Source organism: Paramisgurnus dabryanus, chromosome 22 (assembly GCF_030506205.2).
Source record: "Paramisgurnus dabryanus chromosome 22, PD_genome_1.1, whole genome shotgun sequence".
Taxonomy (NCBI): Eukaryota; Metazoa; Chordata; class Actinopteri; order Cypriniformes; family Cobitidae; genus Paramisgurnus; species Paramisgurnus dabryanus.
In genome coordinates, this window is record NC_133358.1 from 12,901,085 (window position 1) to 12,925,422 (window position 24,338).

At 39.2% G+C, this 24,338-nt stretch overlaps 1 protein-coding gene across 1 annotated transcript in view; it reads right to left on the bottom strand.

The window, feature by feature from the left end:
• vstm2a (V-set and transmembrane domain containing 2A) overlaps positions 1–18,503 on the bottom strand; it is a 57,469-nt gene extending 38,966 nt beyond the window's left edge. Inside the window, exons 1-2 of the mRNA XM_065294812.2 lie at positions 18,194–18,503; positions 17,165–17,334 (exon numbers count right to left, since the gene is read on the bottom strand). Of these exons, the coding sequence (XP_065150884.2) occupies positions 17,165–17,334; positions 18,194–18,272 (249 nt within the window). The 5' untranslated portion in view covers positions 18,273–18,503. The remainder of the gene's footprint in view (positions 1–17,164; positions 17,335–18,193) is intronic.
• Positions 18,504–24,338: the final 5,835 nt, after the last annotated feature.

A 24,338-nucleotide genomic window follows, 5' to 3' on the forward strand; every position in this document is an offset into this window, starting at 1 on the left:
TTCAAAACACATCAGTGTATCCTAACTTTGCATGCATGTCATGGCCATAAATAAGAAAAAGTGACATAATGTCTGAAAGAAAAAGACAACTTAAGTAGTATTTCATATACATTGTTAATAGAAATTATAGCGCACTTGTACCCTCTTTGTGTCTGTAAAAGTTTTTTTCAAAACTGAAATGAGTGAGGAGAAGAATTTTTACCCCCATTTCAGGATTGTAAAACACCAATATAGCAACAAACACTAAAACATATATATAATTTGGGTCTGTACAGTTTCTTTGGAACCAAATAAAAATGTGGGTCAATTTGATCCCTGAACATCAAAATTGTTACAAAATTATTTGGGTACACTTCAAAACGTATCAGCGTGTCCAAACTTTGCATGTTTGTTCATTGCCATTAATGAGAGAAAGTCACAAAATTTCAAGAATAAAATCACAGGTTAACTGTTTTTTCCGACAGCTTAAAAATCAAAATGGGTCAAACTGAAACAGGAACATAATATAAGGGTTAACCTTCAGTTCAATAGCTGTGCGGCTTTATACACTGGCTGGGTTTTTTTTTACCCATAATGGATAAATATTGGGGAAAAACACTGCTGGGTTAAAATTGACACAATGTTGGGTTATTTCAACTCAACTGCTGGGTTTTTATATTCCATGGTTGCACTACAACAACCCAACATGGGGTCATTTTTAATCCAGCATGTGTTCTGTCCAATATTTATCCATTATGGGTCAAAAATAACCCAGCTGTTTTTACAGTGTAATAATCTTTGATTCAGTGTTTCTGTTTTTATTATAATGCAACAAAGGGAATGAAAGAACCCTTATGAACTGTTAGACAATATTCTATTTTTAATAGTGATTCTCTCATTATTGTTTGCTTTCAGTCTCAAATGCCCAGTAAAGAAACTCCATAACCTTTTATATTCTATGAAATAGTAAAAGTAATATTTTTCCTGCAAGTTTAACTAAAGATTACCTGCAATAATTACTGTTCAGTTTTCCTCTATACACGTATTAAGCTTATCAACTACCTGATGTTCTGCAATGACAAATTTTATGCAACACTCAATAGTTCAGCATGGTTTACTAGCTCGCATGTCCTTTGTGCTTATGCTCTCAACATTTAAACAAGGCCGGTTCTTCCGACCTCGCTACTTTAATCTCAATTCATCGATCGGGACACCTGACTTCAGTTAGCCTTTGGGAATGTCATTAGCCCTGTTCACCATTTTCCAGCACAGCCTGTGATTTTTTATAAGTATTGACAAAAGTATATCCCGTTGAGTGCTTATTAATTTAAGCTTATTGTGTTTGTCTGTTGGAAAGCGTTAAAGCTGAATACCAAACTACAATGAACAATTAATGAAGGGATGCATGTATGAAAAAGGCAATACAGGCATTTAGCTAAGACATTCAAGGGCATATATTATTTTGAATTAAATTAAATCAAGCCATGAATTACATTTAGCATAATATTCCTCCCAAAAATGTTATAAAATAAATAAATAACTAAATAATATGTTTATATTTGTGCAGAGTGCACTACCCTTTCCCTAGGATTTGTAAAAATGTCATTTTCAAGCTGCTTTTATGGTCTCATACTATAAAATAGTGTTGAGGGAGTTCTCATAAATTCTTGACTCTTATTGGCAGCTTCATTACTTGGTCCAAGTCAAAGTTTGGATTTTGGATCTATTTCAAAACCTTATTTTATTTGTAATAAAATAATTATAATGTTTTATGCCCAGAAGGTTTTTAACTCATTCCTCTGCAGCTTGTCCGCCAGCATTTTTGTGATTTTCACAAAACTTCCACAAAATGCCTTCCAGGAAAATAGTCTTCTAAAAATAAACATACAAATAAAATACATCTGCTTTCAAACAAACAAACAAAAAACGTTTCATCCTATCTATATTTTTTTCTCTGCTTATAAACTTTTAAATATGGGTATTTTCTTAAAAAATATTTTTTTTTACAAAAAGATTCAGAACGATTATCAAAACATACACAAAGTATACAATTAATAAATACATTTTTTCTTCATTTTTTTTATAAATTAGATAACCACGATATTACATATAACCATAAAAACTCATTAGTAACATTTTTTTTTTCATGCAAATGTTTTCTCTTAATTGACAAGATAACTCGTCAATGGCGGGGAAAGAGTTAATCAAAACTTTTGTAAGTTTGAGTATGTTTATAAATGCTGTGTGTTGGGAATCAAATTTATAATCTTGTCAATGTCATTGTCATGCTCTACCAGCTAAGCAACTTTACATCTGTATTTGCTGGTTAAACTAGATTTTTAAAATGCAAAATTTCTATACCAACCCTTGGTATATATACGGACCCTTCCTGTATAAGCAGGAAACTGATATAATATCATGCACTAAAGTATAAGTTTTTTCACAGATGATGAGTTCTGAGATGCTTGCATCATTTTAGTTGCTTTTATTATTATTTATTACAAAACAGGAATGGGCAATACTGTTATTTTCCACCTGAAAACGTCATGCTTTAATCGTATTGATCATATACTGGTCACGCCTTCATGTGAATTTCACAGGAGTTCACTAGACCTGACCTTTGGAATGCAGTGAAATGAGTGAAAAGCTTGCGTTTCCTTTCTGACATAGTACCATGCATATGAATGTAAGTCAATGGAGTGAAAAGAGCAGTGTGACCCTTTAAGGTGAAGTTGATTCTTAATTCACTTCTTTAACTGCAGTTCGTGTGTACAACATCCGCAAGGTTACAATGCTCAATGCAACGGGAGATCTTTGCTTCTTAATCACTTCTAAAAAACTACAGCAAACGGCTGGATTGCCTATAGACTAATTTCATGTAGACGTCACAGTTACGTCACTGCAAGCTGCGCGCAATGTGGTTGCAGAAAAACAGTGGAAATGAATGAGACACGAGTGAAACGAGCAAGATAACTCACTAGAAAATGTCTTGTTGTGCTGTTAAGTGTCAGAATAGGAATGCCAAAAAAGATGGCTTTCATTTTTATAGAATACCATCGTCGAAGACATCATTTGAAGATAAACGTAGGTGTTTATGATTAAAATAAGCCCTTAAACGGACAGAATGGAGCGAGGAAATCATCTGGAAATCTTTTAATAATTAGAATAGAAAATAATTAGAGAAGATGTCCGGTGTTCTCTCGAAGTCTGTTCCCTCCATGTGTTTCTTATAGTGTTTTTATCACATTACATTTATTAATTTATTCAGAATAAATGTTTTTTATACTGAAAAAGCAATAATATCACAATTTTTTATATTTCATATTTTTTTCACTTTCTATTATTTCTTTTAATTTCCTTATATCTTAGCTTATGTCTTCTTCCTGTTTGTTCTAAAATTATTATGTTTACATACTTAATAAATATATAAATATAGCCCCCCCACACACACATGATGTAAAGTGTTATTAATATATAAACAGGCCTTTTTAATTTGTGATTAAACATAATACTTTTATAAAAGTTTTACAACAGACATGTAGGCTATAAATATAAGGAAGAAATGATAGAAAACAGGAAAATTATGAAATATTTAATAAACGTTATTATGATAGTATTGCTTTATATGTACTTTAGCGATTCAGACTGTAAAAATAATTGATTTAGCAAAAAAGAACAATACATATACATTACATACATGCATATCAGTAGCCAAGCCATTTAAACTTTTTATTTATCTAAAAAATAAACGTAACTTGATTAAAACGCTATAAGAAACATTGCACCAAAGGGAAACATAGGGGAATCCGACTTCGGATCCATAACAATCACGGTTTAATGCTAAAACACTTCTCACCGCTACTGCGGAGCTGTCACTTTCTGCAACCAGTTTGGCTCCGCCCACAAAAAAACGTCAGCTCTGTTTGCAAACACGAAAGTGGTCTATAACTTAGCCTCTTCCTGGGTTAGTGACATCACAAACCCTAAAATTTACATAATCCCTGCCCCCGGGGACATGCAGGAAATGGGGCTTTCCAAAGCCAAATACAAAACACGGGTACAGTTAACCTATCTCTAAACGTATTAAGTACTTTTGACTGAGGGGCTTCATAGACACAAGAACTATACAGCCTGGTTTTAATGAGGATGGAAACAGAAGTACAGAATGAAGATAAAATATATGAAAAATATGCATTTTATTTTAAACGATGCATAAACACATGCACACATGCCCCCCCCCCCCCACAAAACAAGTGTACCCCACAGCAATAGTTCAGAGTTTGGCTGGTAAGCCTAGGCCTGTTTGCCCCTGCTGGCACTGTAGATGGCATAACCCCACCATTTGGTTGCCAAAAAGCATTTTTCCCCTCTAACAGCCATTCAGTTGTTCCCAAGCAACAAAATTGCAAATATTTCATCATACTGTATAATAGTAGACGTTTTGCCATTCTGATACCATTCTGGATTCATAAATTGAATAATTTCCAGTATATTTTCTCACTGTCTCATCCGTCGACATAACACCTCAGGATGGCCACTAATAAATGGTTTTGGACTGTATGGCAAAGCTGATTGGCTGACAAAATCACATTGTCATTTCCCTTCTCCCAGAGTGAATAGTCACATGGCACTTTACAGCTCAGACAGGTCACGTATTTCCTTGTGCTGGCTGGGGAACTGAAATCAATGAGAATGATATCAGATAGCTTTCTCCAGGTTATATAGATCTTCATGGTACACAGCCTGGAGCAACACAGCTTTAGTTACTCGTAGTGTCGACAAAGTTTTGCTGTTTGTATAATCAATGCAAATCTGAAATCTAATGAAATGAACACTGAACTGTTGTATAATTTAGCAGTATATGGTCAATTATAGGTTTAAAACAACATAGTACTGTATATTAAACACATTGTGGCTTTCCATGAATGAAATCTCACTTGTTTTATATGGGGGCAAAGTATGAAAGGAAAAAGACCTGAATGAACTCTCTATGTGTTGCTTAGGGCAGATGGGAGTCATTTTATACCACACCTCAAATGGGATTGTCTATGCTTTATGTGATCTGCCAATTTTTACGTCAGGAAACTTATCTCCTTTACGATGGCCCGTTAACATTCATGGGTCTCATCTCCATATAGTCATGGCTAACTGTTGCAGCCTTCAGCTGTAGGTTTCTGTCTTTCAGTGGCACTTGAATAGAAACATACTCGGAGGAATGAAGATGGAAATTGCTTCAGAGGAGATCATTATCTAGAATAGGTTAAGGATTTGTAGAGTGGTAGGAGCGATATTATAGGTAAGTAAATCCCACATGTTATATAAATCATTCACCGATGTTTAATTAAAGTCTTGGCAGATAAGTTAGACTGACGTGGTTTAATAAAGATTTGATGAATACCTGCTTTGGAAAAAAATGCATAGACACATACAGAGCCTAATTTAACATTAATAACCATGAATCTCTAAAAAAAATTTTTTTTAGAAAAAAGAAATATAATATTAAGAATTATGATCCACAGTTAGATTATAATGAAAATAAAGTTTTTACATTTTAGTTCTGTATTTGAAAGCATGCTTAAAGGAATATTCCATTTTCTTAAAAGAAAAATCCAGATAATTTACTCACCACCATGTCATCCAAAATGTTGATGTCTTTCTTTGTTAAGTTGAGAAGAAATTATGTTTTTTGAGGAAAACATTGCAGGATTTTTCTCATTTTAATGGACTTTAATAGAGCCCAACATTTAATACTTAACTCAACACGTAACAGTTTTTTTCAACGGAGTTTCAAAGGACTCTAAATGATCCCAAATGAGGCATAAGGGTCTTATCTAGCAAAACGATTGTCACTTTTGACAATAAAAATAACAAATATACACTTTTAAAGCTCGTTTAAATCCGGTCGTGATGCGTCAGCGTGACCCCACGCAATACGTCATGACATCAAGAGGTCACAGAGGACGAACGCGAAACTCCGCCCCAGTGTTTACAAGTGTGTTGAAAGAGGACCGTTCCTACGTTGTTGTATGTCAACTGATACTAATTAATGTCTTTGTGTCAGTTTATTGTTTAAAATGGTCCGCAAATGTGCGTTTTATATATGTAACACGTGACCTCCCTACGTCACTACGCATTTACGTTAGGTCGCGCTGGACCGGATTTAGACGAGAAGTTGTGGTTTAAAAGTGTATATTTGTTATTTTTATTGTCAAAAATGACAATCGTTTTGCTAGATAAGACCCTAATGCCTCGTTTGGGATCATTTATAGTCCTTTGAAACTCCGTTGAAAAAAACTGTTACGTGTTGAGTTAAGTATTAAATGTTGGGCTCTATTAAAGTCCATTAAAATGAGAAAAATCCTGCAATGTTTTCCTCAAAAAACATAATTTCTTCTCGACTGAAGAAAGAAAGACATCAACATTTTGGATGACATGGTGGTGAGTAAATTATCTGGATATTTCTTTTAAGAAAATGGAATATTCCTTTAAGCTTATATTATTTGACCTTCAGAAAAAATGTGGAAACAAGGAACTGACAAGGAAAGTCGCCATGCTGTGAACAAACATTCGGCTAAGCAAATGGCATTTTCAAGTCTGACATTTACACAAACATATATATGTACAGTATGTATATAGTATATATTTATTTTTACTGGATGCATTTTCAAACTGTGTAAAAAAAAGTAAAATTATGATGAACTTTGATGTATGTAACTTTGATGCGTATTTGAACAAAAAGGTTGCAAAAATATGTTAAAAGCTTTGTGAATAGTAATTTCCTCCACGTTTCTTTTTGAAGTTCATGTACCATTTAATACGCTGTCTTCGTGTAATCCTTTAGTGGAATCAAAAGTTGGCTGTTCTGGGAATCCAATCATTTAAAATCCGTTAGTAATTTCCTGCTGAGGTGAGATTCTTGTAATCTGGAAATCGAAGGCCAGTTTCACAACAAAAGAGATGAGAGCCACTGAAGAAAAACAACGAAACTGACAAAATATTCAGTTAAAAATATTGAAGATCTCCCAAACAAGAAATCCACAGATGGCTTTCTGGTCTTTTTCTTTTGTTCATTCCAAACAACGTCGTGCAAAGCAAATATTCACAAAAATGATTTAGCAGGTAACACGTGTGGACCTGCGGTAAAGTTGGTTGCATTCCGGGTGGGGGACAGAGATCAAATGTAAGTCATTCAACACTAATTGGAGCCCACGGTTCTCAGTGTCTTCAAAGGGAAGCACTTTTGTTTTGATCCTCTAAATTGAATTGGACTGTGCTGCTGGCATTTCCTCTATACATTACACGGATGCCGACTCGCCCTCCCTCGACATGATCGTGTGTCCAGCAACTCCACTTTCCTGTGCCCTTTTACTCTCTCTCTCTCTCTCTCTCTCTTTCTCTCTCTCTCTCTCTCTCTCCTTTTCCGGGAAGCCGGTTGCAGCATTTCTCTTTTTCATCAGGGTATGGCAGTTTTGGAAAAAATCCATTATGCTGGGATCTCCAAATCCTCAACGGCCCACAGTCGAGATTAAAAGAGCGACTGCCTACACACATATCTACTGAAGATTCACTTCAAATCAGCAATCAAACCACAAAAAGTTTTTCTCTGTTGTTTTGTTTTGAATATTTTTTGCCAAAAGGGTTTCATGCCAGTTATTCCGGCTAAATGCATTTAGGGGATCAGTTGATGCCAACTGTTCGTTCCTCAGAGGGGCTTTTTCTTTGTTTGGTTATCACAGTTCGTCAATGAAAATGAGGTTTTTATGTCAGTGTTCATTAAGATGTTTAAACAAACACTGTGCCATCAATAGGGCAAGCATTGCATTTCTTATTTTGGTTAGTAAGTTGCCCGTGAGGGATGAGTTCAGATGCCATTTAAAAGCCTTCTTCAAATGTTCATCATCATCCATGGCTGTAGAGGATAAGAATTAGTCCATGCAATAAAAATCTCAGCTCTCATGGATCTATAATACGTTACTTACAACAGGAAACACCTGCGTATTGCAGGTGTGATAACACTTGACATTTTGACAATGAGGAATATTGCACATACATGTCATCTATTAGTTATTCGAGTATTAGTAGACTGTCTGCTTCATATCTGCCAACACCACTCATATGTACAGTACTGTGCAAAAGTCTTAGACCACCATGCTACAATTAGATTGGTGATCATATATATTCATTTCTTAGTCTCTGTGTTAGAATACAACCAGAAAATACAGGAAACTTGTATGTGGTATTAAAAAAAGAGTATTTAAGTATAAGCTGAAGTGTCAAGTATTTAAGGTGAACTCCCCTTCCACTTGAGCAGGCAGCTGCAAGATCTCTTAAACCTAAATGAAATTAAATCATAATTTCTAATTCTAATCGAATGACTTCAGGACTTCAGTCTCCTCAAAAAAGCTCAAGATGTTTTTCGTGCCAAGAGAGATGTTCAAATCAACTTCAATTCAAACTTATTTCCCTAGAGCAACGCACAATTTTCACATTATAAATGACCTGAACCTTAACCACATTCAGTACAAGTATATTGTAAAATAAACTGCAAGATTTACAGGTATAAAATTGATAAAACTGATATGTTGCTTGTAAAATAAAGTAATTAGGCAAATACACAGTTAACTTTAAATAACTATTAACATAAAGCTTTTTTTTTTTACTTGAATATTTGTGTAGTTAAGACATCTTCTGTACGAGCCAGCAATAATATCTGCCCAAGCTAGCCATCCATATCTTGGGTATTTGGCAATATTCACTTCCAGTCACTCCAAGTCTTAACACATTTATAATATTACACATTAAGTGGTGGTTTCACAGACAGGGCTTATCCTAGTCCCAAATTTAAATGCATGTTTGAGCTGCCATAATTTAAAGGATTAGTCAATTTTGTAAAAAAAAATCCAGATAATTTACTCACCACCATGTCATCCAAAATGTTGATGTCTTTCTTTGTTGAGTCGAGAAGAAATTATGTTTTTTGAGGAAAACATTCCAGGATTTTTCTCATTTTAATGGACTTTAATGGACCCCAATACTTAACAGTTTTAATGCAGTTTAAAATTGCAGTTTCAAAGGACTCTAAACGATCCCAAACGAGGCATAAGGGTCTTATCTAGTGAAACCATTGTCATTTTTGGCAAAAAAAATATGCACTTTTAAACCACAACTTTTCTTCTTCCTCCGGGTGTGTATCGAGCCAGCGCGACCTCACGTAATTGCAGAATGTCGTGGAAAGGACACGTGTAACATATATAAAAATGCACATTTGCCGACCATTTTAAACAATAAACTGGCACAAAGACATTAATTATTATCATTCAACACACAAAAACGTCTGAATGGTCTTCTTTCTCCACACTTGTGAACACTGGGCCGTAGTTTCCTTACATCATCCGTGACTTCTTGACGTGATGACGTATTGCGTGAGGTCGTGCTGGCGCGTCACACAGCTGGAGGAAGACGAGAAGTTGTGGTTTCAAAGTTTTTTTTTCTTGCCAAAAATGACAATTGTTTCGCCAGAAAAGACCCTTATGCCTCGTTTGGGATCATTTAGAGTTCTTTGAAACTGCAATTTTAAACTGCATTAAAACTGTTAAGTGTTGGGGTCCATTAAAGTCCATTAAAATGAGAAAAACCCTGGAATGTTTTCCTCTAAAAAACATAATTTCTTCTCACCTGAAAAAAAGACATCAACATTTTGGATGACATGCAGTAAATTATCTGTATATATTTTTATATATATTTTTTAAGAAAATGGACTAATCCTTTAAAAATATCTATATCAATGCCATTGATTCATCTCAAGATGCACCCCAGTAATGTTTATTAAAGCCATGTTTGTTAAATGGTTTGTAAAAACTGCTTAAATGTCCTTATATAATGAAGTCTTAGTCCTGGATTAATCTAAACCTCGTTTGGGAAACCAACCCTAAGTTGTTTAGCTTTATTATTTTATTTCATATAAATAAATGCCAATATCTGTTGCGATAACTGTGATTGTACTGAGAAGTATTGGCCTGGTTTAAAGCCAAATGCAATATGTTTATTGGTAATAGTAGAAGCCGTAGAGACTTCATTTATGCAGTTTTACTAGTGATAATTCAGTCTATTATTTCCATTTAAAAATAGTGGTTGTTGACTGTGTTTTTCCAAGTCTTTGAAATTAGCGGTCTCTCTCAACACCTCAACTCAGTTTATTTACAACCATTTTCAATACCTGGACATCAATTTTAGTGCTAACGCCCAGATGGATTAAAACTTTCTTACCAAGTATAGCTAACAAGTGAAGTGAAGCAAACAGACACATTTCCCATTATAAATGTACTGGTCTTGTGCACATTGCATTAGCCAGCAGATATTATAACAAAATGATGCGGCTGCGTACAGACGTCTGAATCAATGAAACCTTGGCATTTTCTTGTTAAAGACTGAGAATGAGTGATGTCTGAGATTTGAACGCAATTTCATGTGTTTTAATTGTGTTATGCAGTTGTAAGTGTCACACATGCTTTTATTAAAGCCCACCAATGCTAGTGCATTTGAATGAACTCAGCGTAATAACCGCCACACAAGGTTTCCAATTAAGCCGTACTGGTGTGAAATATCATTGTCATTATTTACACCCAGTAATAAAGCTTAGAGTGTAAATGTTACACCTCTGGCTAGCGTCCTATTTGTCTTACTGTTCCTTTTGTGCTGTTTCCTGAACACCTTTTTCGATGTAACTTAGCACTGTACAAGGACTGAAACATCCAATTTCAAGGGAAAAACAGACACTGCCTGTTCCAACCCCTGTACCAGACGGAAAGCCTAATCAGAACAGCATTACATTGATTATGAATGTGTCCTGTCCTAACAATAGCTCAGCCTGATGGATGCGGCTATTGGAACCACATGCTTTCATTGACCTTCAAAGCTTATTGTCTTTAAAAGTCTGATGGGGGGACTTAGACAGAAGACTGAGTGGTAATTGGGCTGAAGAGAGAAGCAGACTGGACGGTATAGATTTTGCATTAGCTGAACTTGTAGGGAGTACGCCGTCTAGATCAAGCCATCGTTTTGATTGGGAGGATGAGTGAATTTGTGCGAAATCTTAAATGACAAAACGTCCGTTCTTTGTAGAGCACAACTATCAGCAGGAGTGGCTGGAAATTAGGGCTCTAAAAAGCCTTCATTTATATCGATAACATTGGTGTTGGTCAGAAATGAAGGAGAAATAAAGGGTGTGATGATCAGAATTGAAGGTCTAGCAAGTTCTTCTTACATGGGATTTATATGGGCGCCATTGGCACTAGGGGGATTTTAGTGGAGTAATGGTACAGGTGGAGCCAGGGTAATACAGGGTAAGATGTCACACTTTTCACATACTGAGCACCATACATCACAATGGTATAAATCTCATATCAAGTGAAAGGAGGAAGTCTTTGGCACATGTGTTGTATTCATAACATTTTCAAATCTTATCTCTTTACGGAGTTGTAGACTGTTGAATAGAGACTGTTCATTTGTGCCCATCGGCAGATAAGTTGTTACACTAGATTATCTAAATAGAAAAACACAACTTAATTGTGATTATTGACTTTTAAATTCAAACACCAACTGGAAATACTAACTCTAGGGCTTTTCACACTGCGCTTAAGCCTGGGTTATCTTTGTTTTAAACCCTGCTTTTTACCCTATAAGGATCATTTCACACTTGTAATTTAGAAGGGGGGTTATCCCTGAAACTTACCCAGAGTTATGAAACCCTGCTAGCCCTACTTTTGTACACTGTAAAACCTAACAGTTAACTTAACTCAAACAATTTAAGTAAACCGGTTGCATTAGACCATTTAAGTTTTAAAACACATAAATTTGAGTACTGGGAACTTGAGTCATGTGCAATAATGCACTTATATTTAAGTAGTGTGAACTTAAATATAAGTGCATAACTGCATATGACTCAATTTGTTTAAGTTCACAGTACTCAAATGTATGTGTTTTACACAACTTAAATGGTCTAATGCAGGGGTCCCCAACCTTTTTTTCACCACGGACCGGTTTCAGCTTTTAAAAAATTTCGCGGACCGGGGGGTGAGATTGTTTTTTTACTTTCATTGTTTTTACTAGTTTGCTGGCCATTATAATTAATGAAACCTAAACGAACTTGGCTTGCTGTTCTCGAAGGCAGCTCGAATCTTGGTCGCGCTCGAGCCCCAATTCCAAGTAACAGAAGCGAAGAAAAATGCAGTGAAGGAGGAGAGATGCCAGAAGAATTGCGGCTGGGCGCAGAGGCACGTAGACGTTTACCATATGATTTTAATGATGATTGACTGTTTAGGTTCCTTTCAAAACCTACGTTAAAAGTGTAGCCGTTAAAATATTATTAGCCTAATAGTTTATTTTGATCATGGTGCTACGATCGATGGATAATTCTGAAGTTGTTTTAAAGAAGAATAAAATAATTACTTTTCAGTCATTTGCGCTGTCACACATTTGAACGTCTCCGCATATGTATATCATTGCGACGTACATTTGCAAATTATTCATAAAGTCATACCTCCGCAATTCTTTGATCGATTGTGTTTTAGAAGTACTGTATGCTCAAACTCTAATGACAGCAATGTGATCGCTGATGCGCTTGTAGAGAGAGAGAGGCGGAGAAAAAGAGAGAGAGCGCGGCTCTGTTCAAAAGTGGAAATGATTGATGTTATTTGAAGTCGGCTCTTACAGTACAAAATACCCGATTAAGCTATTACGTGGCCATTATACACATTTTTTCGGGACGTTCTTGCGACCTGGTGGCAACTTGTCCACGACCCAGTACTGGGTCGCGACCCGGTGGTTGGGGACCTCTGGTCTAATGCAACCGGTTTACTTAAATGGTTTGAGTTGAGTTAACTTTAATGCTGCGTTTACACCAACCGCGTTAGAGGCGTGAAGCGCGAGTGATTTCAATGTTAAGTCAATGTGAAGACGCGTTGACGCGCTTCTGGAGGTCTCGCGGCTCGGATGAGGCGTTTGGCGTGGCGCGGAAGACACGTTTCCGCCTCATTCGCGTGTCTAAGTTGCACGAAATAGGCAAAATTCAGAGTTGTGCGCGGTACATGCGAATGGTGCTTTTTGTGCATTTTGCGGTTCACGGTGTGCTAATATTGGCTTAATCTCAGCGTTAGTTCAACATAGCAAGTCAGCTAAAGCGTCAAAAGACACGTCATTGTCTCCTCTATTTTGTGCGAAATAATAATTTTTAACATTCATACCTACACTGAAAAAAATATTCATTCAATTTACTAAATTTCTTTAAGGTAAGTGGTTGCAATCTATTTATTTAAGCTACATTTAAACAAAAGTGTTTTGTTTTGTTTGGCCTTTCTAATTTTTTTGTTTGTTTAAATGTAGCTTAAATAAATTGTTTGCTACCACTTACCTTAAAAAATTGAGTAAATTTAATGAATCATTTTTTTTTCAGTGTAACAACGTTGTATTAAATAAAATGTAAAGTGCATTTTTTTACTTTTAAGCCAAAAAAATAAGAAGATTAGTTTAGAGCGATCTTGAACACATCTGAACACAAAGTTTAACAGTGTGACAACTTACCAATGTGACAACTTACCCCGCTCTCCCCTACTATGAATGTTCTGTCAAGCTAAGGCTGTGGTGCTACATATTTCAAACAATGAGACTATTAAAATATGTCACATAATATCACACACACAACACCCTGATAATATATGTTTAGATAAGATAATATGATATGTGTATGCATATTACATACACTTGACGTTTCATCAGTTTTCGCATGTATAGGATATGATAAACTACAGTATAATGTAAACTTGTTCAAGACTCAAGGAGCGAAATTATACGGCACAAGAAACATGTTCCATTAACATGCTGCAGACTCGCTGTGGCTCACTGGGCACGCTTCTGTCTCACATCTTACTCTGTGTGTGCGTATTATGATCACACTGATAGATCTATTCATCCTAAAGCAGTAACAACTGTTATTTTCTCATCGGAGATGCCAATGGTAATTTATCCCCTAAAAGAGTTAAAGACAAGGATCAAGAAAGGTATAGTAACATGTTATTATGCAAAACAAAGTAAAAATATGTTTGTGGGAAATTAGGATGGGTCTCCTATTTTCCTTGCATTCCCCCTTTTGTTCCTCTCACAGTCAATGGTCTATCAGAGAAGTTAAACATAAATCAATCTAATATTGAATCTCTTGCATGCATCTCTTTTAGAATTTAAAGCAAAATAAAGTTAACTGAGAAACTAAGTTTCTGCATGGAAAATATCCAGCTAATTTAAGTGAGAACAATTGATTTTTGAGCCCAGAATCTGCAATGCTTCCGTGCTCCCATAAGTATGTAAATAAAGTAGATGAGCACTTTTGAAATTGCATTATCATTTGCATTTATGTGGGATGTACTGTAGCTGCATTGATAAATTGCCTCTTGTCTTGCTGTGGTAAATACACATCCCAGCTTCATACACAAATACACATAAAAGCACATAACAACAACGATTTATCCAATGTAGCAATATCGATCATGTAAAGAGATTTTTAACAGATTTACGGGAAACGATAATCGGGCAGCTTGGCCTAGCAAGGGTTGAATCCTTATGTGTCATTACACAGAAAAGCATCCACTGTCCCTCATTCATCCCTATTAATAGAAATGTGAACTCGGACGGCTCTCTGTACTTCGATTTCAGCCACACTGTCAGCAACAGCCACAGTCATAATATATTGACGCCTGCAGATTCGGGGTATGGACCATATCCATTATACATTATAACTGTGACAGAGATGGCACCACTGCAGCCTAGCGAGTCTCCCTCCACCGTGCCGTGCAGAAGCCCACATATCATTCCTAATAGCCACTCTACAGAGGTGAACGCTTTTATATTATATATCAGAATCCATTTTGCGGATGTCACCCATCTTATTATTCGGACTTGTCGTGGATATCTTTTTATTCGGTGTCTTTTCAATCCTCATTTTTGGGTCTCAGCTGCGTGTCATTTGACGCACAATGGTCTAAAAAGAATGAGTTTCATTGCATGATGCCACATACTGCACTACAACACCTGCCAGTCACGTTCCAAATTGATAGATCCCATGGATCAAAGCCTTGGCAATAAGTGCATGATGAGAGACAACAGTGGTTCGGTTATGGCAGTATTAAATCAGCAGATTCCTCCAGGGAAAACGGTACTATGTGCAGTCTGAGTGAACAAAAGGCATTTACAAAAACGAAAAAACAAAAAACTCATCTGAGTGCCAAATGCCCTCACAAAATAAACAGTGAGCGAATGAATGCTAACTAGACTCTAATGGCAATGGCACTAATTCAACAGAATATACCTTTACCAACAGCCATTCAGTTTCCAAAGGCATCTCGCAAACCTGCCAAAACTCAGGCCTTTAGGAAGCATTTTGACAAGATAAAACCACCTCAGTGACACGTACATAAAAACTCAAGCCGTGACTCAGATTTGATAATTGTTGACATTACACACCACACACAATCGTTCCGGAATCCAGTTCGTCATTAAACGTGTCACGCCACATCACACAACGACCACGCTCGCCGCGAGATGTCCCAAAACAAAGACGCAGGCAGCCACACACAGACTTCTTGACATTCAGCCAGTGTCAGCTCATATGCACATGCATGGAAGCTCAATGTTTTTCCAAGATAGGCCTCCGTTCTACGTCTCGCCTTTCAAAATAGACCAGTGATCTCCAAATGAGTGTGTCACAGCAATTTAGCTGTGGATCTCAAAGCCTTAGGGGTCTTACATTCGGTATGAATCATGAAGAGTGAATCAGACTTCTGCGTGTAAGACAGAATCGTTAAACAAAACGAGGAGTTTGATGTGTGTTGTGCACAATGCACATGTTTTGACATACTGTAGTGAGTTAAACTTGTAAATTATGTGGCATGAATGGAAATGCAAAGGGAACTTATGGAAAACAAGTTAAAGTTAGCAGGTTTGGCAGCAGAAGAGAGATACACTCTTAAAATATTGGGTTGTTTTAATGTCATATGAACAAACATAACAGCTGGGTTAAAGCCAAACGCTGGGTTGTTTTTAACCCATAGTTGGATAACAAGAACCCATAATAGGGTTATTTATAACAAACGGTTGGGTTTGTCCAACGCAATCTCACGAAAATTTGTACGAACACATTCGTAGATTTTTTTTTATGATTTGCCTTTACCCCTGTGACGTTGGAGTTAGGAGTGGGGTTAAGGGTTAGGTTTCTTCATTGCTTTTTGAGAATAGTTTTTGCATGATTAACTTCGCTGGTTTGTCCATATTTGATCCAACTATGGGTTGAAACAGCCAAGGATTTTAAGTGCAAAATGCACTTTAAAAATGCTGGGTTGTTTCAGTTCATGCTTTGGTAAAATGTACTAACCACTGGGTTAAATTAACCAAAAAAAAAAGTTTATAGTTTACTCTAATGCTGTGTTATTTTAATTGGGTCAAAAAGGGACAAAGTCAACTGTTGGGTTAAATTAACCCCCAGAAATGTCTATATTAGAACCTACACTGGAAAAAAATGAAATGATTCATTCAGTTTACTCATTTTTTTTTTAAGGTAAGTGGTCGCAATCAATTTATTTAAGCTACATTTAAACAAAATAGTTTTTTTCTATTTTGTTTGTTTAAATGTAGCTTAAATAAATTGATTGCCACACTTACCTTAAACAATTGAGTAAATTGAATGAATCATTTTTTCAGTGTACCATTGGATGAACTCATTGGTTGGTCAGTCTCTTTTCGACCCAACTAAGGGTTAAAAATAACCAGCATAGTTCAATTTAAACCCAAAAGTTAAGTTTGTCTATATTTTACCAAAATCATTTGTTAAAACAACACAGTAGCCCATTACAAACAGTCACTTTAAGTCTACTTCATTCATCAGTTAAAACTTTTGCATATGCGTCAAATGAGCTGATTGGATACAGTGGTGCGTAACATACTGAAGGGGTTGGGGAAAGGTGGGAGTAGTGACATAAAGATATGTATTACGCAAAATTTCAAGCATATGTTTAAAAACTCTTGTTTTTCAATACTGTATGCATTAGATTCGCTAGAGAGGAAAATTCTGAACCCTGGAAACGTATGGATCCGAGTCCTAACAATTAACCCATGCGTAACCCCGTGCATTAAACGTCATTACCTCTCTGTCGTCCTCATCCTCCTCGCTTGTAAGCGTTTCCTCTGGAGCACGGACAAACCACCACTGGATCTCTAAATAAACCGAGGACAAACCGCTTTGAAATGCGCATGCCATTTCAATGTTCTGTCCTTCTCTCGCAGTGATGTTAGTAGGGAAATCGGTAAACGTCCCTGTAAGAGAGATTTAACAAGTTAACCTTATAATAATAATAATAATAATAAAGGGAGGGAGTCCTACACAATCAGTCATTTTAACCCGTCAGAATGCTGAAAGTACTCATATCATCTGAAATCATAAACATGACAGATTTTGTATGTAGCACTTTTCTTCAAAGTTGCTCAAAACACGTAAGACTAAAAAAGAAACGAATAAAAATAATTGTGCATCCAAAAGGGGGGATTTTGCAACGAATCAAATGTTTTGATTTTCTTTTAATGACAATTCCAGACAAGCATCGATCTGTTTATGAAACAGTACCACTCTTTATAAAACGCAAAAGTAATACATAAACATAAAAATCGAGGGCTTTCCACTAATGTCATGCTTTTGTAAGGGCGCGATTAATGAGCGCTGTCCGTGGTGCTGAAAAACAACCGCAGTCCGTTTAACGAAGCCCAAATCTGAGCATCCCCCCACTTGAGATGCAAGTCGCGCATGCTGTCCCTTCAAAATTACCCCTTTACTATCTATAATGTTGGCAAGTGACATAGCATCAGTTCACTTGAAAGAAAAGACAGATTAAAGAGACAATATAACGCCAACGACTGAGTTATCCGCAATCAACAGTTGATTTTTTTCTGTAACTCCTCGCATCACGAGCTGGCTCACGTAACTTTTATCACTCATTTATGATCTTAAGAATAATGTAAATAAAACCCTTTTAAGGTAGGCTACCAACATTAGATACACATTTTAGCATTTTAGAGTAGGGGGTGTTGAACGATTCAGCGCATTAAAAAAAAAGTCGGGATGTTTTTGGACGGCAATGAATTTCAGCAGAATATAGGATAGGCTATATATCATTCTTACCGTCAAGAGAAAATCCAACTTGAATAGACAAACAGGAAAAGAGCACAAATCCAACACCGTCATGTAAGGTCCACATCATTCCAATGAAAATTGCGATCTCACATTAGCTGGAATAAAATAAACGTCCTCCAGAAATGGATTAAGCGAAAACCATGTCAGTACGCTTGGACTCAAAACGCCGAGTGGGAAACATGCTGCAACTCTGGCGCAAAACTCGCTCCTGAAGTTGCACACAGGTGCTTAAGGCTCTCGACTGTCTCTGTGAGGTGTTGATGAAGTAATGATGCTTTCTGTTCCTCTCTCTCTCCCCCTCTCTCTGTGCTTGTGAAACGTCAGTGTGCGGCTCTGACGAGTTCCCATTTGCGCGCGCCATGCTCGGGCGGAAAGAGCCGAGACGGACTCACGAGCGCTACTCGGAAATCTGCATCACTCAGAGTTTTCCGGAGAGAGAGAGAAAGAGAGAAAGAGAGAGAGATACGATCTCTGAGGAATGAATTATATTGAGTAGCCTGTGGAAAAAACGCAGGAATTAATTGTAATGACACACTGACACATGTGTTTGTAAACATATTGTATATGTAGCCAACCGAAAATTAAAAAATTGAGCTGTTTCATTTCACAGGGCAAATATTAAATGGATATTACATTTTAAACGTCCTGAATTACAACAATATTTATTTTAATGCAGTTTTTGTCCATTTTCCTATGTTCACATGACATGCGTATCTCTGACATAATGCTTCGATCACTGTTAAACCATGCATAATGAAGTTTAAACAACCTAATTATGCAAGTAAATTCAACCTACTTTTTTAAGTTTTGACATGTGATTTAGCTTTAGGAGTAGGAATAGCCCAGCTGGATTCTTGTGACCTGTAAAAATACATTTGTCAGTATATACAGGTGATGGTTTGACAACTCATGATGAAATCCATACGAAAATGATTCGCTGTCACTTAGATGGGCAGCTATACTTAAGTTGTTGCTACTCCCAGCTATTCAATGCACTTCTTAGGGCTGTCAAAGATGTGACCCATGCTTAAGCCCTACTGGAGTAAAATCATAAATCAGCGTTTTAACATAAGCAGCTCAGGTACTCCGATACTCACTCACCCTCAAATCTTTTTTGAGCCGTGCAGAGCGCATGGAAAAATAATTATGCTTTTTTCCTAGACTGATGATGATGGCAGAAATGTAAATTGTGTTCAGCATCAGTGATATTTATTACAGTGCACTCAGTATTAATATTTTATACCCAGACCGATAACTCGCTCTCTGATGCACATCATGCCGATAGGATGAAGCTAACATAGACTACTGATGCCCACTGTGAGGAAGAGTTCAATGCACAAAGGCTGGAAAAATATGCAACTATTTCATAGGGCTAAAAGTTGTGCGTATTGTAAAGACCCATGGGAAACAACGATAATACTGGGCTGAGAATTTTTTATATAACCACATTATATACTGAAATAAAGAGTCTTCTAAATGAGTCTCTTTTATCATGATCTTATTTGTAGGTGCAGTATTTCACTTTAATGGCAATGTAAAGGTTATGTAAGGAATAATTGACGACGGGCCATTGAATTATAAGAAGATAATGCACACCCAAGGTGCAATGCGGCATGACGGGTGTGCATTATTTTCAAATAATTCAAAGGACCGGAGTTAATTATTCCTCTTATACCATGTTTACCACAAACATTGCTCTGGTGTCTATTTTTAAGACATTTGACAAGTTAGGTGTGCGGTTATCAGAAATTAATGCATACACACGGAACATTTCTCAGCCAATCAGAATTCAGCATTCAACAGACCCGTGGTATAATAGTCCGTAAATGCTTTATTTTCACCAATGTCACTTTAGGCATTTTCTTAGTATTTTTGTCATGGTCCTGCCTTCCTGTCATTGTTTTTGATTCTTGTGGCAGGATCATGACAGCCCCATGCATTTTGTGTGGTAGCACATGGCTTTTGTGCTGTGTGCTTCCCTGTCTCGTCTTCTGACCCCGCCCCCTTGTCTTCTTGTTAATTATCCTATTATTGTTTAATTCATGTCACCTGCTGCCTCATCATTTACTCTCCTATTTATTGCCTTTGTGTTGTGTTGTGCTGGTTCGTTTTGTCTCATACATGCCATGTTTCCTGTCCTGTCAGTTATTTTGCTCCCTCTTGGGCCTTTATGTTATTGTTAATAAAGTTTTGTATTAGACGTCTGCATCTGGGTTCTCCGCCTCGTGATTCCTGACAATTTTACTAATTTGACTTTTGCTGCAAAACTGTCGAAGTCCATGCACCTTTCATTGGCAAAGACCTCCACTTCAAAAAAAAAAAATCTCTTTTTTCAAGACATAGTAATGAGTTGCAAAATCACTAAAGATGCAACTAAAAACACTACAATTGAAAAAAGTAAGACTTCAAAGAAACTGAACCACACATTAGGGGGCGCTGTGATCTGCCACATTCGGGTTGTATTTAGGTCCAAGTACTCACAAGGCGCCCAAGTTTGAATTTTATCCATGGTCGTTTCACATTTATCTTTTGTGGAATTTGCTGAAAAAAATCGACAGGTTTAACGGATTCTGCCAACAAACCAGTATTTCTGAAATTACCTGAGCCCAGATTAAAGCAGATTTGAAACGAAAGTATTTGATGAAAATATAACCAACCTGATCTCACAAATTTCCGTGGTATAGTAACGGAATATTTTGCTCATTTATCCGTTATATTTTCACGGATCTGCACATTTTCTGTGTCCGCACCACAGACTTTCTTTTCCGTGCCAGTTTCAGGTTTTGGTTACTCAATTATTTGTATTATTTTTAAACCATTGTCGCTTGGGGTTAGATTTGGGGTTTGGGTTAGGATGTCACTTTAACTATTGGTTTATACAATTTTTTCCAGATTTTTAAACAATTGAAGAGTTTTGTTGCAAAACGAGATAACTAAGTTTCCCTTTCAGTCGGTCACTACGACGTCACGTCGTGACCGACGAATTGGGAACTCGCTTAGAGAGACCAATCTGCTTCGAATACTACTAAAACGCCAATGAACTTGGCATTGAGATATTTGCATAATGCTGGCGCCGCCCCGCCAGGTGCGTATATAAGCAGCAGGTGCAAATAGGGAAATTAGCTTTTATTCGCTTCGAAAGCCTGCAGTATCTGCTACTGAGAAGCTACTCTACTCTGTTGGGATCTGATTGCTGAAGTTGGTTGTACTAGCAGTACCACAGCGGACGCTTCGCTTATTCCACGGCTCTACATCTGTTTATTGTTTTGAGTTTAGTGTGTGCGTTGCCTTCCTGTGCGCTCATCAACTAAGCATCTGAGTGAATTTCCCTAAAAGAGTGATACGAGAGAGCTTTGTGCCTTGTTAAAGGCAGCCACTCTCTCGTATATTTCCGGACATCAGCGTCCTTTTCAGGATGGCTTTTCGTCCGTGCGATCTTGGGTGCGGCAAATACATGGGTCCGAAGGACGGTCACGAGCGTTGTCTTTCGTGTTTGGGCATCGAGCACGCAGAGGCAGCGTTCGCTGGGGGTAAGTGTTCTCACTGCGAGAGCATGTCCCTTGTGGATTTGCGGAGACGGTTGTCTTTCCTCCGGGAAAAGCGCAACCCTCGTCATGCGAGTGCTGAACGCCGCCACGGTGCGGCTGTGAAGCTCTCAAAGGACGACCTCCGCATCACTGTGCTGAGCCGGTCGGGGGATTCGTCCTCATGCTCTCAGCCTCCTCATCCACAGCCGGTTGATGTGCCTATGGAGACTTCAGCGTCGTGTTCTACGATGTCTCTAGAATCCATTGTGCCTCCCTCCGGGTCCACCGACGCCGCAGCATCCGAGGGTGGGCCTCCTCCCCCTGACGTGGACCCCGACGCCCTTCCTCCCTCTGGTCGGGTTGGGACGCCGGAGTTCGATCCAGAGATGGTGGCCGTGCTCGCTCGAGCGGCGGAGACCGTAGGGTTAGAGTGGGTTCCCCCCCCTCAGCCCGAGCCGTCCCGCCTGGATGATTGGTTCTTTGGAGCTGCCCGGGTGTCACAACCCTCTCCACCGGTGCCTTTCTTCCCCGAGGTGCACGAGGAGCTGACTAGAACCTGGAAGTCGCCGTTTTCCATGAGATTACGGCCGTTTCAGCCCTCCCCCCTCACCTCCCTCACCAGCGGAGCCGCTAAGGGTTACACGGGGATCCCTCCCGTGGAGCGTGCTGTCGCGATGCAACTGTGTCCGGCTCACGCTCCCTCTTGGAAGGACCGCCCAACCCTCCCCTCTCGTGCCTGCAGACAGTCCTCCGGTTTAACGGGCGCTGCCCACCAGGCATGTGGAGAGGCGGCTTCAGCCCTGCACGCAATGGCGTTGCTGCCAACCCAGTCTCACCCCATGGCGTCAATATTTGACGACACTTGACCATGCGTCAATATGTTGACGCGGAGGGTATACCCTCCGCGTCACTTTTTGACGAACTGGGGACTTCAATGCTATCAGGTACGCGAAATTCTCTTTCCTATTTTCTTACCATTTTCTACCATTTTCGCGTCGGTTTAGGGTTAGATTTACATAATGACATCCCTACCCAAACCTATCCCTAACCCCAATGTCAGGCGACAACTGTTTAGTTTCGCGTACCTAATAGTATTGAAGTCCCCAGTTCGTCAAAAAGTGACGCGGAGGGTATACCCTCCGCGTCAACATATTGACGCATGGTCAAGTGTCGTCAAATATTGACGCCATGGGTGTGAGACTGTGTTGTTGCTGCAGGTTCATCAAGCGAAGGCCTTGAGGGATCTGCACGAGGGAGGACACGACTCGCCTGTCCTTTCGGAGCTCCGGGCTGCCACTGTCTGGCTCTTCGCGCTACGAAGGTGACAGCGCAGGCGATTGGTCGTGCCATGTCCACGATGGTGGTCCAGGAACGCCACTTATGGCTATGTCTGGCGGACATGTCGGATGCGGAGAAGAACAAGTTCTTAGACGCTCCCGTGTCCCAGGCTGGTCTCTTCGGTGAGTCGGTGGAGTCTTTTGCCCAGCAGTTCTCCGCCGCCCAGAAGCAGACGGAGGCGATCGCTCAGATCATGCCCCGGCGCAAGCGACCTGCATCTCGCCCTCCAGCGCCGGCGGCCCCGTCTGCTCCTCGCCGAGGGCGCCCTGCGGCGGCTGCCTCCACCCCCCCCACTAGAACATCTTCCAGGCCACGGAGGGGGAACAGCCGTCGGCAGCTTCCCGTGGTAAACGGAGATCGAAGCGGCCCTGAGACGGGCGACCTGGATTCGGATGGGATCACTCTACGGGAGACGGTGATGGCATCGCTCCCTCCACCGGTAGAGGGCCGGGTGGAGAATCTTTGGTTTCGTTTTGTTCTGTTCCGCCGGCTTCTCAGCCGGCACCCACAAAACCACAAAAAGAGTGCATTCCTATTCCTTCTCCAGGTCTCCAGAGGATCGAGAGAGATGTGAGCGGGCATTTACGTGCTCTTCCTCCCTCTCCTCTGTCGCCAGCGGGTGTCCTGAGGAGTTCCAGCTCTCCGCTGAGGAGACGGGACCACCAGCACCCTCCTCGGAGTCTGTGCTCTCCGCTGAGGAGACCAGACGACCGTCACCCTCAGCGGGCTCAGGTCAGTGTTACACACACATACTGTAGATGCTTATGCTGTCACAGCAGACGCACCGGCAGTCCCACCTGTCTCGCTTCGCTGCCCCACCGCGGGTACTTCGGTAGTGTCGTTAATTCTCCTCGTACGGTGCCTGGGTGCTTGGCTTCAGTTCCCAGCCCGTTTCGTTGGGTTTTACGCACAATCCGCCTCGGTTACAAGATCCGGCACACCCCAAAATTCTCGGGCTTTCATTTCACTGTGGTGAAAGCGCCCGGTGCACATGTACTGCGTGCAAAGGTCGATGTCCTGTTGGCGAAGGATGTATCGAGCCGGTCCCTCTTACCGAGATGATGATGATGATAGGGTTTTTCCAGCCTTTATCTCATAGTACCCAAAATACGCGGCGGGTTACGATCGATTTGATTTACGCACCGGCTCTACAAAGGTGTTCTTTTGGACGATAACGCCGAGGCTCGTATTTCAATATTCAGATCGTTTGCAGCCTTAGACCTGTAAGACGTGTACTTTATGTGTCCATCTCCCCTCGCTTTAGACCG